At 52.2% G+C, this 14,787-nt stretch overlaps 1 protein-coding gene across 2 annotated transcripts; it reads right to left on the reverse strand.

Annotated features, from left to right (window-relative positions):
* Nucleotides 1–5,437: 5,437 nt before the first annotated feature.
* Nucleotides 5,438–13,748, reverse strand: CXCL14 (C-X-C motif chemokine ligand 14). 2 transcript variants are annotated; one of them, XM_045394251.2, is made up of 4 exons: nucleotides 13,472–13,748; nucleotides 13,191–13,296; nucleotides 9,320–9,433; nucleotides 5,438–6,625 (listed from the first exon to the last, which is right to left on the reverse strand). In XM_045394251.2, exons 1-4 carry the CDS (start codon nucleotides 13,569–13,571, stop codon nucleotides 6,610–6,612), a joined length of 336 nt encoding a protein of 111 aa, XP_045250186.1. In that variant the 5' UTR covers nucleotides 13,572–13,748; the 3' UTR covers nucleotides 5,438–6,609. The 2 variants fall into 2 exon arrangements, with proteins under 2 accessions (XP_045250186.1, XP_065402830.1); XM_065546758.2 differs by lacking the exons at nucleotides 13,191–13,296; nucleotides 13,472–13,748.
* Between the last annotated feature and the right edge of the window lie 1,039 nt (nucleotides 13,749–14,787).

The raw sequence follows: 14,787 nt of genomic DNA on the forward strand, positions 1-14,787 counted from the left end.
ACTTTACTCCCCTCAAAATATGTGGAATCAGCAGGATCGGTACCCTAGTAGCTATAAATGAATTGAAGGATATGCTTTGTCTCATAATTTTCTTGGCTTATGAAATTTCTTTTTTGGCTGTACCAATGTGAATACTTAACTCCAGTCTATCTTTGCAGGCCATTATTTCAGGGGAAAAAGCCTTTGTGATTTAGAAATGATTCTTGTGTGAGGGCTGCCTTTAAGTAACAATGGGTTGAAAGAAAGAGCTTGTTGCTTCACCGTCCCGTTGCTCTGGGGGAATAACTTTGAATATTAGATCAGAGTCTCATCTGCATCTAATTAGACATGCCTACCACTCATCCCAGAATATCAACTCTGTCCTCATTGTGAAGTGAAGCAGATTATTTGAAATCCAACTTTGAATTGATTTTTTACTGAACAGAAGATCATTTTGCTTCTAACCAAAATGTTGAGTTGAACTTGACAACATCATGGTCATTTTGCTTCTTTAGTGTATTTGGTGTTGGGGGAAACTAACTCTGCTGCTCCTCTACTCAAGTGGAATTTGTGTCTACCAAATGGGAGCTGGAGCAGCCGTTTCACAGCTCCGGAGCCCCCTTTCTGGATCAGGGGGAGATGCCCTAGAATAGCATGTGATTTCTGCATGCCTGTAGGAGACAGAACTAGACACCAGCAAAACAAACCTGGCTGAGGCTGGTTGTTCGTGTGGCCCAGGTTAACTGGATGATTAATCTCCATTTGATAAACGGGATCAGCCCCGAGCCGGAGCACGAGAGCACAGTGGAGCATCCTGTGGACTGGGGTGGACAGGAACTGTAAGACACTGCATACTTCGGAGAGCAGACAGTCTCCTCCGAGCCAGACACACGTGGATTTGAATCCTGTCTCTTTCACCTGCTAGCTGTGTGAATATGAGTGATGTGTTCACCTCACTGAGCCTTGGTTTCCTCATCTGTGAAACGGAGCTTCAATAGAACACCCCCGTTGTGGTCGCTACCAGGATTCAATGAGATAGGGTATGTAAGGCCCTCCACACAGGGTCTGGTTCACAGTAGGTAATAATTACACTTGTCCTTGTCGCCCTCCTCATGCAGCCTCAGGGAACTTGGAGAGCCCTTGGCTGAGACACCCGGACTCTCGGCTGCCCTCTGGTGGTGAGGCTCAGCGCGGACTTGCATGGAGGAAGCTGGGAAATGTTACTTTGAAAGCAAGAAAATAGCTTAGGGTTTTAGTGCTTTCTTGAAGACCTCCAAGAATATCCATGTAACTTTTCAAAAACAGAAGGAGAAGAAAACACCCCAGGGGCTCTAAAAGCAGCATGGTGTCTTCCTTGTGTGGGAGGTTGAGCAGGAAAGGTCCTGTGGGCTTCTTTGCCTTTGAGGTTCCGGAGGCCCCCGTCACGGTGTCCTTGCAGGACAGGCAGGAGAGAAGGGAGCTGGGCGAGAGGGGAGTGGGGACTGAGGCTGGGGCTGAGCTCTGTGGACATGCATCTGGGGCATGGCTGATGCTCCCGGGCCTCCTCTAAATCCCCCAGTGTTCTCTACTTCTCTGCCCGTGGTGCTCTGCTGCAGTTGGTCCATCTCATTGCATATGAGCATGGCGGCGACGGGCCATGTGTGAGCCAGGATGGAATCAGCACTTTTTTTTTTTCTTGCCTGATAATGACTTGCAATCTGCCATGAGCCTTCCCAGGACTGACAGAGGTCTTGATCAGCGGTCTCCTCCTCTGAGCCTGGGTGAGGCACCCGCCCCTTTGGGGCTGCCCCAGAGCCTGCCGTGAGTCCGTCTGGCAGTCAGACCAACAGCAATTTCAGGCAGCTTCTTTGCCTTCCTGTAGACTGAGTTTCTGGAGGGGCCATCTCCAGCATCCAGCGCAGAGCAGATGTTTAATCATGCAACAGTAGCTGGGTGAATGAAAGGTTGAACTCTGTCCTTGAGGGTAAAGGAGCACAGCCAGTCATACCTGTTCCCCATGGTGCCCAGCACAGAGTTCTGCACATAGCAGTAGCTCAGGAATGCGTGAAGAAAGCGTGTTCTTGGGTATCTCCCTATGATCCTAGTATTAATTCAACTGTGTTTGAGTACCTTGTAAGTGCTATCATAGATTCTGGGAGGTTTTTACAAAGCAGCATGTGACACAGCTCCTGGTTTCTAAGAAGGGCTTCTTCTTAGATGTTCAGGTTAAAATAAAACTGTTAAATTGTAGTGCAAATTATGTAATAATTCAGGACCAAAATGAGTCACCCATATGGGTATTAGAGTTGATCCTGGAGGCAGGGTTGGGCCCCATGGGCTTGAGACATGTGAGTTGCACAGAGCACCTCTGGTAAGGGCCCCATGCTTGGTTTAATGCCGTCCTGTTGCCATCTAGAAATTCTTAATTTTTGAATAGGGGGCTTGCATCTTTTTTTTTTCTTTCACCTAGCCTTGCAAATTATGTAGTCAGTCCAGGGTGACCAGGAGAAGCTCTGAGTGGAGATCTGAGAGCGGTCAGGTGAGATGGAGGAGTTGAGTTGCAGGACTGGGCTGGAGCTCTCTGAGAACATGGCCATGCTGGTGTCAGCCCACTGCAGCACCAGGGCCTGCTCAGGACGAGCCTGTGGGAAGTCAGGGGCAATGGCATTTGGATCCAAAACAAGCCTAACTGTGAGGAAGCAGTGGCTCCAAAGGAGGTGGGGCCTGTATGTGGGCCAGGTCTGCCCTGTGTGCAGAGGAGAAGCTCCCTCTTACCAAGGGAAGCCCATGAGAGCCACCAGTGCAGAGCCCACCCTGAAAGGCCACCTGGCCTCGCTTTGCTGCACTAGGATTACTCTCTCTCCTGGAAGCTGGCAGGTGGATACCTCATAGGGACACTGGGAGGCCCAGAGGAGAAGAGGTACAGGAAACAGGTCTGTAACCCCGGGAAAGAAGATTCTTCTCTGGAGCCTCGCACAGTTCCAGGCGCCTGTGGGTCCTCATTTGGTGTTTGGTGAGGTGTTTGGGCTCAGAATCTATTCTTAGTGGTCAGGCTAATCCCTGTCTGCTGGAGGAAAGGGCCCAAGCTCTCCCTGGAAGCATAGCCCAGCCTCTGTTCTCCCGGGACCCCATCTCTGTAGGGAATGGAGACATTTACACGCAGACTCTCCACCCTTTCTGCGCTTTGACCAGCTGAGGCTTGACTTCCGGGGCTTCCTCTGCTCTCCTAAGCGAAGTGCTTCACTTGTCTGGGCACCGGCCACATAGCGCATTGTGGGAGTGCAGATAGAGCATGTGGGGCCAGTGCTTGAGTGACTGCCTGGATCAGTGGCTGGACCGGTGTGAGGTGACACTGTTACTGTTTTTAGTGATCCAATCCGTGGCTTGGGACATCAGAGAAGGGAGGGACCATCCGGGCCCGCAGAGTTAGAGGAGGGTGGCCTAGCACTAGAGCCACAGGCAGGACAAGGAGAGCCCCAGCAAGGACAGGGAGTGTGTATGGCTTGTTTACAAGCGGCACCCCATGGCCCGTGCTGTCTTGGAGCGGCTTTTGCTCTTGGCAGCCGGGGCTCTTCAGCCAGCTTTGTACACTCCCCTTCCCTCCTGAGGCTCCACTGGTGCTGCTCTGAGGCCGGGTAGGGTTCGGGACTCCCAGAAAGAGGCCTGGCCTCCGCTCTGCCCTGCCCTGGTATGCACTGTCTTCTGGGGCTCTCGCACTCTGTTCTGTCCGTTGGTCTCGGGGTTTCCCTGTCCAGTCTACCTTCTTTCTCTGTAACGAAGGGAAAGGCAGAGCTGCCCCAGGGCATTCATGGTCTCCAGCTCACTGTGGCCTCAGCCTGCCCCTCCTCCACCCCTCAGCAGAAAGGCTGCCAGACCCAGCCATTGGAGGGTGTGATGAGTGGTAGCTTTGTGGCTTTGGGCAACTTTCTCAACCTCTCTGATCTTCAGCTCCCTCAGGAATACATGTGGTGTAATTTGGAGCCGCCAGGAGGAAATAAGATGGTGATAAAAGCGTTTGCGGTAGCATCTTGCCAGGGACATGCTGGGACAGAGTACTTGCTGGGTGTCCTTGTAAGTGTGTGCAGAACCAGCGTGTCAGGGAGATGTCCGGGAAGGTGAAGGGGACATGGGGGACTGGCTCCCAGTGGCTAGTGTAGCGGACAGGGTGGAGGCCAGTCCCCATGAGCAGTCCTTCTGGGTGTGGAGAACTCAGTGAGGGCAGAGAGGCCTGTTTCGGGGCCTGGCTGACTTTAGGATACAGTGAGATGCAGCGCTGTGGGTAGCTGGTACAAAGTGCAAAGTAGCTGGCCTGGTGTTGTGCTTATTCAAACAGCTTCTGGCTGGGCATGGTGGCTCATGCCTGTAATCCCAGCACTTCGGGAGACTGAGGTGGAAGGAGGATTCTTGAGTCCAGGAGTTTCAGACTGGCCTGGGCAACATAGGGAGAGCCCGTCTTGCCAGGCATGGTGGTATGTGCCTGTAGTCCCAGCTACTTGGGAGGCTGAGGCAGGAGGATCCCTTGAGGTCAGGAGTTCGAGGCTGCAGTGAATCATGATTGTGCCACTGCACTCCAGCCTGGGTGACAGAGCAAGACCCTGTCTCAGGAAAAAAAAAAAAAAAAAAAAAAAAAGGGCTTCCATTACCACATGCTCACCACACCCTGGTGTCCTGCTAAGTGCTTTACAGGGGCTTACCTCATGCAGTCCCTAGAAGCACCATGAGGTGTGCCCTACGGTCCACCTGTCCACCTGGCAGGAGCAGGAACAGCTCCAGTATCTCCCAGGTGTGGCTCCCAGATGCCCAGCTCCGGAGTCCCACAGCCTCCCAGGTGGGCATTTCCCACCTCCTCGAGTCCCCCTGGCGTCTTGGGGCCCTGGACCCCAGGGCATCTTGACTGGCCCCATCTACTATCTTCTCTAAATGGTGTGATCACCTCACTGAGCCTTGGTTTTCTCATCTGTAAAATGGAGCTTCAGTAGGACCACCCCCGTTGTGGTCATTACCAGAATTCAAAGAGATAGGGCATGTAAGGCTCTCCACACAGGGTCTGGCTCACAGGAGGCAATAATTACACCAGTCCTCCATTGTCACCGTCCTCAGGCAGCCCCAGGGAACTGGCAGAGCCCTTGGCTGAGGCATCCAGGCTCTTTGCTGCCCTCTGGTGCTGAGGCTCAGTGTGGTCTTGGGTGGAGGAGGCTGGAATCATGACCCTCTAGTTCCCTGTGCTCCAACCTACCCACTCTGATAAACCTGCTGCAGGGGTAGGAATCGTCGGGGAAGGAGCCTTAGCCTCAAGGCCTGGCTTCTTGGCTTCCCAACTGTAATGACAGCTCCACACATTCCACAGAGGTGATGGTGTTGACAGGTATTTGGGAAATACCAGTTTTCTTTCCCAGCATATTTGTCCTTATTTTTTCAGGACATGGTAAACATTTTATTGTCATCCTAGCTTAAATAGAAAAAAGGCAGCAGTCTAGAATTTTGGTACATTTCAAATATATTTTATTACTTTCCATCTTAGAAAGAATATGAAACCTGCATGCAATGCTAATGGTTTCTGACATGTACGTAGCATATAACACAGCAGTACAATGCGGCATATACTGGGGGGCAGTGTGTGGAGGGGGCGTTCTTAAGGGTATATGTACAGAGGAAAGGGCGCATGGTCATCTTAGCTTTTTAAAGAGGACTGCACTGTTTAACATTGAATAATTACATGGGGAATCACAAATATATTGCTTTAGTACTGCATGTTCCGTTGTGGTGAGGGAGAGAAACATGCTTTGAAGGTTTTCCCTTGTCAACAGAATGTGAGTCTGTAGCTGTGTATTGTGCATGTATTCATATATTTTTAAGTTTTCTCCTAAGGTTTTTGCTGACAGTGTTGGGAACCTCACATGCTTCTGAAGCATTAAATATTGAACCTGTGAACCTTTCAGAAAGTCTCAGGTTGGGAAAGACCCCACATCTTCTTTAAGGATCATTTGTCTCGCCATCACAGGATCTTGGAAATGTTTCCTAGGGTGTGTAAAAATTAACCAGGGGGGAATGAAGCACATTTTTCTGGCAACCAAACTTGAGTTCCTCAAAGAACAGATGCAGAGAGACCTGCTCCTGCTTGCCCGGCTACAGGGGCCACTGCAGAGTCACACTGAGGCTGTGACCGGCCATAAGCCCAGGAGAGCCCGTGGCAGCTGTGCCGAGGCACCAGGACCTCTGAGCGGAAGCTTCCCAAGCTAGGAATGGAGCAACACTGCAATGAAATGTGTCCACCAAGCTCATTGTTCCTCCCGGGCGCTTATAAAGCTCAGATGTATAGTGACATATGGACAAATACAAAAAAGCATTTCTTAAAAAGGAAAGGCATGAGTTTTCCCCTTTTCGATAAAAAGCAGCCTGTGATGAAGTCTGGAGCACAAGAGAGATGGGTCTCACATCTGGAAGCCTTTCGCACGCAGCTATAAAATGTAAAAACTGACCGTTGGTAAAAAGTGCTTCATAACAATATATAACTTGTGTCTTATGCCTGGGAGAAAGAAAGGCTTTTTTTTTTTTTTTTTTTTTTTTTTTTTTTTTTTTTTTTAAATCTGCAAAGTCCTTTGCACAAGTCTCCCAACTGGTCTGGAGTTTTCCCATCAGAGATTTTTCACCCTATTCTTCGTAGACCCTAGGGAGAAAAAACACATGTGTAAGTGGCTCAGGACATGAGGCAGGCAGTTCACAAGCTGCTGGCTAAGTGGCTTCATTTGCATCTGGTCTGCAGGGACTGCCCCTGTCTTAGGACTACAGGAACCCCCAGGGAGAAGTGGGAGGGACCCTTCTGAGGATGTGGTCCCAGGGACCATGAAAACTCACATCAGTGTGGCTTTGTCCTTTCTAACCGTCTGCAATCTCACCTCTGCAATCTCATTTTGTCCTCAGAGGCCTATGGAGCAAACCAGCTTTGCATATGAGGAAACTGAGGCACCACAGACTTAAGATTTGCCCAGTGGCCACTGACTGTTAGTGGCAGGAATGCAGTCTCTCTCTAGCATGGTGGGCTGCTCCCGCACCTCCTTGTTTCTTTCCGCGTCTGTACTCGGCCTCTCTATTTAGAGAAAATAGCAAGGGTGGGAGGCATTCTCTACCTTGACTTAGGCTTATATATTTCTTTGTATTTTGCCCAAAGAATGCATGTATTCCAGAAGAATGTTAGCTCTAGAAGCTGCTTCCTAGAGATAGAAGAGGTGGTTGGTGGGGTGGGGAAGTGGTGCAGGAGGCCTGTGCCCCTCAGTCCCTGCTCCTGGCTGCATTGCCTCATCTCTACTGGTTTCCAACCCCTCCTTCCCCTCACCTCTCAAGCTGTCCCCAGTTAGATATTTTGCTTTCTTCTAGTTCTGCCCCATGGCTGCCCTGGGGCCGTACTTTACACTCAGCCTATCACTTCTCTGTCTTGTTCTTGATTTCTGAGTAAGACCACCGAATTACGCACTGAAATAAAATGCCTGACTCGGCGCTTCCTGTGGTGGCCGGAAGCTCCCTGGAAGCTCTGGTCTCTGAAGTGCACAGAGCTCCTCTGTGTGGCACCCATGGGCCTGAGCCCACCGTATAACCTTCTCCTTTCTCTAACCTAGCTTTGGCATTCTCTCTCTCTTTCTCTGTACAAAGAGGACTTCAAACACTTCCTTTATTACTGTTCTACATTCATTAAGATATTTTCAACTTTTTTCAGGGGAGGGAGGTGGGGAGGGCAGGGACCTTAACACTCCAAGAAAGAGGGGTGAACTAATTTTATAGCAAAGTGAGAGTAGGCCTGGTAGCTGAGAGGCTCTTGTTGCTATTATTGGAATTTTCAGGAAAAAAAAAAAAAAGCAGGGCCATGTTTAGACCTGTGGGTGCCTGCTTTTCCAGGTTGCAGCTCAGGTAGAGGGGAGGAGCAAGGTGAGTTAAAGGTTTGAGTATCCCCCAGCAGTCAGATCAAGATGTCCTTAGCCTCTTCCATAACCTGCCCATGGGATTAGCCTTCTGCCAGTTTTGATGACACAGGGCCTGGAGGGTGACAGAGAGTGGACTGGGCAGTTCTGGCCTTTGCCACATGAGCTGCCTGGCTTGACCAGAAAGAGGGCTTCATTTCCATCAGATTTATAGAAAATAATTTCTCGCTCTCATCACTTTCTATTTCAAGCAACTGCAGATGAGGCGGTTTTGGAGGCAGCAAAAAAGGCTCAGATACAGGGGTTGAGCCTGAGTGTCAGCTCTTGGAGAGCTGGTCACAGGGCTGAGCTTGGTGTGGCATGGCTGGGCCGGGTGATGGGAGGGCAATGCAGGCACCCACTGTGGCTACGCCTTCCACCCTGTGAGGGCAGCTCGTGGAATAGCACCAGGAGGCCTGGTTTGCTATCCTGGCTTTGCCCTGTGCTCCCGGGCAAGTCACCCCTCTCTCCCATTTAGCCTTGATTTCCCCCTCTGCAGCAGAGGGTGCTGACACTAGCTCCTGGGAAAGTCACCTGCATGGTGCATGCGTGCATGCGTGCGTGTGTGTGTGTGTGCGCTTCCTGATCATACTATGCAGGCAAAGGTAGAAATAAACTCTGCGTATTTGAGGAGTGAGGCAGGACAGGCTACCTTCACGTGGTACAGGGGAGCTAGGAACTGGATTCCTCCTCCAAGGACAGACATAAGACCCCAAGAGACCAGAGCTGGGAAGTCACCTTCTGATTATGAGGAAACAGTGCCCAGTAAGTACAGGGCTGGTTCAGGGTGCTGGTGCTTTTAACATTGCTGCCTGCCTTGGTTAACAGTGGCTCTGATTTTAAAGAGCCAAACCCGTGGTGCCTTCCAGCACCTGCAAAGGAAGGAGTTTATCAGGTTTCTGGGCAGCAGAGAGAGTGAGGCACCTTGGAGAAGAAAACATGTTTCTGGCAAAGATCATCCTCAGCACCTCATGGTTTTATAGCACAGTTTTTTAGCCAACATACACTGTCACCTAATTGGTCACATTTCACCCCACTGAACACTCAGAGCTCCCCTGGCAGCTATGCCAGTGCTCACCTTGCCATTTAACAACTTATGTAACTTAAATAAAAAGAGAAATTAAGATTATAATGTAAATATTAGAGTGAGGCAGACTTTAGTTTACAAAATGAGAAACCCTGCCATGCTTGCAAATGGACAAGAGATGCATAGCTAGCTTTGTTAAGTGGTGAGTTCCTCGTCCCTGGGGGTATGTAGGCAATGCCTGAGTATCTGTTTGCCGTGGATGTTGTGGTGTGTGTTCACATATTAGATGGGGCTAGATGACCTGGTGGCGGGGGGTCCCTTCCCATCCTGAGAGCCACAGCTGGGTGTGGCGGGAAGGAAGGTGAGCAGAGGCAGCGCGTACCTGCGCTTCTCGTTCCAGGCGTTGTACCACTTGATGAAGCGTTTGGTGCTCTGCAGCTTGGGGTGCAGGCAGTGCTCCTGACCTCGGTACCTGGACACGCTCTTGGTGGTGATGCTGAAATGGAGCAGGATGAGGTGGAGGGTTGAGGAGGCTGAATAGCATGTTGCCTCTCCTGTGGCCTGTGAGTGGCCCTGGGCTAAGTCGGGGTCCTGAGAGACTGCGGCTTCCTGCCTCCTCTCAAGGGAGCCTACTTATGTGCTCACTCCCAGGCTGGCTCTTTGGAAGGTTCTGGTTGTCCCCTTATTCTCTGACTCCATATTAGGGCCTAACCCTCCCTCACTTTTCCCCTGGGAGTCCTGAGAGTCTCGGATGGTCTCTCCCACCCCCAACCTCATGCAGTGTGTTGTCTCCAGGGCCCAGGCCTCTTTTGGGGAACAAAGGTCAGAGGACTCTTCCAGCCCCTCTGAGCCTGGGATCAGGAGGTGGAGAAAGCTAATGCCAGCAAGGTGCACATGCCAACACCTCTGTCCTTGGATTTGAGGAGCTCATGGTAAGGCTCAGACATGCCCCGCAGACACTCTGGTTTCTGTCTCCTCAACCCCAGTTCCCTCTGACCCACCATAGATTGTCCCAGCGCTGGGCATCTCCTGATCCTGAGGCAAAGTCTTGTTGGCCTTGTGTGAGGTGCCAGGTATCTCACCCCTAAGCAGAAGAGTAAGACCTCTCTTCTGCACAGCCTGAAGATCTCAGGCCTCTATCAGCCAATGTCCCAACACCCAGCGGAAGCCCAGCCATGTGGTAGAGAAGCAGGTGTTGTGCAGACGGTAGGGGCCTGGGGCTGAATCTCAAGTTTGGTTGTGGGACCTTGGGTAACCTCTCTGAATCCAGTTTGGCCATCTGTAAAATGGGCACAATAATAGGACTATCTCACAGGGTTATTGGGATGATTAAAAGATACAGTCTTTACAAAGTGCCCAGAACCTGGTAGATGCACAATTAATAGTTACTGTTAGTAGTCATTGGTCATGGAAGATGAAGTGGCCAAGAGGAGAGAGTAGCCTTGCTGTGGGGGCTCCAGCCTGGAGGGCGAGGCAAGCCTGCTGCTCAGAACTTCTGAGCCTCTCTAAGCCGGGGCTGGGCCACAGGCATGACAGGAGTTGGGGGGAATAAGGGACCACCTAGGGTATTTGGAAAAGTGCAAGGCGAGAGGTGAGGATGCCACTTCTTGAGGAGTCACAGCCATGCAAGCTATGATGGTAGACTGGGATTCTGGAATGGGCTTGGAGGGCAAAGAAGGGAGACTGGAAGTGAGAGTGGAAAGAGTGGGAAGAGAGGGACAGAGGTCAGCTAGTTCCCCACTGTTACCAAATGGAAAATGTCAGGGCTTATATGGGCTAAGTTCTGGAAGGGACAGGATTCCCATGACTTCAGTCTCCCAATTAATGGGGAAAGAAAATTGGATCTTGCCACAGAATGGGGGCATAATGTTCCTGGGCAACCTGTTTTCTTCCCTTCTCCATGCTCTGGGTTTCTGGGGTCCCCACTAGGGCCTAAGCTCCTTGGGGCAGGGGCGGGTCTTCCTGCTGATGCCAGGTGATGGTGCCTGCTTTGACTGGACTCCTCTGTGACCCGGGTCATTCCTCTAGCCTTGAGCAAGGGCCAGGCTTCAGAGTGAACTCTAGTTGTCTCTCTCCCCCACTGTGCCCAGTCACCCTGCAGGAATTTAGCAAATGCTTTTCTCTTTCTGCCTACAGGGCTGCTTTTGCATTCTGAAGGAAAGGACGTGGCAATGCCTGATAAAAACCCTGTCTCAGTTAGGTCAGCGTGCAGGCTGTGCATCCCAAATCCTGAAGGTCAGGGAGAGCAGGAAGGGACACTCAGCCCTCTCACTACAGTGCTCAAATGCCACGTCATAATACTGGGATTATGAAAATCGGTTGTGGAGTGCAGACATGGGGATTTGTGACTCCAGCAACTATCAGAAATTCTGAGTCCTGTGACCCTCTCCTCCACAGTTCTGGGGGTGGGGTGGGAAGGCTGTGTAAGGGTTTTGGTGAGAGCTCCATGGACCTATGACACAAATGGCTCTTTCTAGAATTCAGACTCTCCTGGATTCTTCTGGGTGCAAAGACTCCCACTTGCAAAGTGGACCTTTCCCCCCGGCCCCTGCCCTGCCCCCACCCCCAGCCTCAGCAGCGATTTCTGGGTGACTCAGGGTGAGCTGGAAAATTTGCTTTTGTTCAGCCTTTGTGGCTGAAAACCTGCTTTGCAAAAGTGCTGGCCCCTCATCTGATTTGGAGAGTTTTAGGACCGTGGAGAGGGAGAGGAGCCCCCAGCCCTCAGGGATGAGGTGAGAGGCTGGGGGCAGGGGGGTGGAGGTTTAGTAGAGGGCGATTGGATTGTGTGCTGATCTCCTGAGGCCCCTGCAAGTTTCCACAAGGCTCCATAAAGCCTTTCCCGCACTTGCCTAGCTATAGTTTTCCTCTATATGTGCAAAAGTTTAGCCAGGAAAAGGGCAAGCGTATTTACTGAGGGCTCTGTTCTTTTTAGGTATCACTGCATCCTTTACTCTGCTTTCTTCCCCTGGAAGGTCTCAGAAACTTGCTTGGTATACAGAGTGGTTTTCAGCTCTTAGACGAGTGAGATTTAACTTGGAACTCCCCCTGTCATTCTTAGCTTGCAAACTGGAACCATTGAGGAGCTTGGAGCTCCTTTCCCAGCTCATTTGACACTTGGCCCCCACCCAAAAGGATTTTTGGGTGTTTTCTTTGAATTTGGTCTGCAAGGCAAGGGGTAGGGACAAGGGTGTTAATTTAGGTGCCTGTGAAGGAAGGCAGTGGGGTCAGCTCAGGTCCAGTGGATTTCTGAATTCCCCTAAGTTCAGCCTGCTTGTGTAGCCCCTAGGCGGGGGATGTGGGGTGCTGGGTGGGGGTGTGCCCTGCTTTCACAGACACTGTGGAAGGCTTTGGGGCCAGTGGGGGCCAGCCGGTGGAAGGCACTTGCCCAGACTGAGAATAAAGTGCGTCCTGTTTCTGGGGGAGGGGAAGAGGGGCCAATGGTCTGTGGCAAATATTTGGTAGCTGCTTTGCCAAGGGCTCCCTTCCTGGCCAAGAGCGTATTGATGAGGAAGCAGAGGTGCTGGCCTCAAGTGGTTAATTGGGAAGGCGGAGGAGCAAGAAACTAAGTGTTCTCTCACTCTGCCCCAGTTTTTCCAACATTCCCCACATCCCCACCAAGCAGGGCTCCAGCCATGTGGCACATTAACCCCAGGAGAGCACTCGGTATCTCGACCCACAGGGAGTACAGCCGGTGAGGGAAGCGCGTGGAGCGTTCTCAAAATGACATCTCTAGGAGCCAAAAACTTGCGGTCCACTGGCCTCTGACTGGAACAAGGCTCTGAAGGAGAGTCAGGATTTAAGATAGTGTTTGTATTAATCCTCTGTCCAGTGACAGGAAGGCAGCACGCCTCACAGTTTGGGTGTGGGTGTGCTTTAAGTGATTTCAATCTAGGTTTTCTGAGTTGGCACAAGGGATCCCTTTAACCCTTGATGGCCCTAGCAGAGTGGGTGGCCCATGGTACAAATAGGGAGACTACTCATTTGAATCCTAGCAAGGCTGAACTTGGGAGGCTCTGTTCCGGAGCGGGACAGTGACCCCCTTTCCCGGAGCGGGACAGTGACCCCCTTTCCCGACTGTCTTCTAGAGTGTCTCGCCAGCGTCCTAAGGACTTGCTGGGCAATTACGAAGCCTTTTCCAGGGCTTTGACAAAGTCAGAGAGAAATGTTTGTTAGCCAGACCCAGGCCCAGGCTGTGCCCTGGCATCGGGTTGACAGCAGTGCACACCCCCTCAAGGTGAGGAGCGAGAACTCACATAACCATCTTCTCCTCGCAGTGCGGGTACTTTGGCTTCATTTCCAGCTTCTTCACGTCGCTGTAGCGAATCTTGGGTCCCTTCCGGGAGCACTTGCATTTGGACCCTGCGAGCGAGCGCGGGGCAACTGCTTAGTTGCGAGGGAGTCTCCTACCCCTCGACCACCTTGGTGCCCACCCAGACCACCCCCCGCGGGATCCTAGGATGCCTAGAAATTGGCGCTTGTGTTCCCCAGGACAGGAAGAGACGAGACGGCGACAAGGGGAGCACCCCGCACTCACCGTCCACGCGCGCGGTGTACAGCGCCAGCAGCAGCAGGAGTAGCGCGGCCGCCAGGAGCCTCATGCTGACCGGAGGGGCGCGGCGCGGGAGCAGGGACATGGGGAGGGCGCTGGCCCGTCGGAGCGGCGGCCGGGAGACGCCACCCGGCTCTGCTCGGCTTTCTCTGCCCGGGGCGCGCCTTCCGACTCGGCTGGCTCCGGCTGCGCCGTCGGTGGATGCCCACGGCTGTCTGTCGCGGTGCGCTGCGCTCTGCGCTTGTCTCTGAGCTCTCTCCACAGCCTCCCTCCGCCCGCCCTGGCCTCTTTTAAATCCGCTCCTGCCCTCGCAGCGAGTGAGCTCATTAATATGCAGAACCACTCGGTGACTCACTGAGATTTCTCAATGTGGTGAGGGGAGGAGACCTTCCCAGCCCGCCCGTCGCCCGCCCCGGGAAAGAACCCGCTATCGCAGCAGCGCACACCCGGAGCCACGCGCGCACACGCACACGCACATCCGCTAACCTCTCGCTCACACAACACGTATCCTTCGCACACTTGCACACCCAGACCACTGCGCGCACACGTTTCTAGCGTCCCGCTCTGCCTTTGGGGAGCCCAGACTGCTGAAGGGCAGTACTTTTCTGAATCGCGTAGTTCCCTCTCTGGCCAGGCAGGCCAACTTTTCTGAGCTGCCGGGAGACCCAGGCCCAGGGCCCAGATCCTCAAAGACCCAAAAGGGTTTTGGAGCAGGTGCCAAGCGTGAGTGCCTGCAGGCCTGACCCCCCAGGGCCCCTGCCAGGCCAGAACACAAGGCCAATTTTGGACAGGGGCTTGTCATAGACTGTCCAGCAGCAAATTCATTGACTGTGGTCACTGGAACTGACTCAAAGAGGGTATGTGTGTGTGCTCGGGGGTTGGGCGGGTATTGGGGAGAGAGTTTTGGTGACTCCCAAAGGAAAGCTCCTTAAAGTGGGTCAGTGGCCTGGTGGCTGTGTGAGTGTCTGGGTATTGGGGAGAACCAGGAGGAGTCCTCACTCTCACACTACTCTCCAAAGCCAGGTAGAGAGCCCTAGTAGAGAGCGATGACAATGGTAACCATCTGGATGAAGGCCTTCCCATGTTCTCGACATTGTGCCAGAATGCGAGGTGTAGTGGTGTGACCCAGCCATGGTGGCAGAAATTCCCTCCTCACTACTTATCAGCACGAGTGACTTTACCGCTCTCAGCTTTTGTTTCATCATCTGTAAAATGCAGATCGTCACAGTGTTTCTGATAGGGTGGCTGTGAGAACTATAGAAATCATACATGTTATCAGTACCCAGGAAATGTTACTTATT

The sequence above is a fragment of the Macaca fascicularis genome, chromosome 6 (assembly GCF_037993035.2).
Source record: "Macaca fascicularis isolate 582-1 chromosome 6, T2T-MFA8v1.1".
NCBI classification, from domain to species: Eukaryota; Metazoa; Chordata; class Mammalia; order Primates; family Cercopithecidae; genus Macaca; species Macaca fascicularis.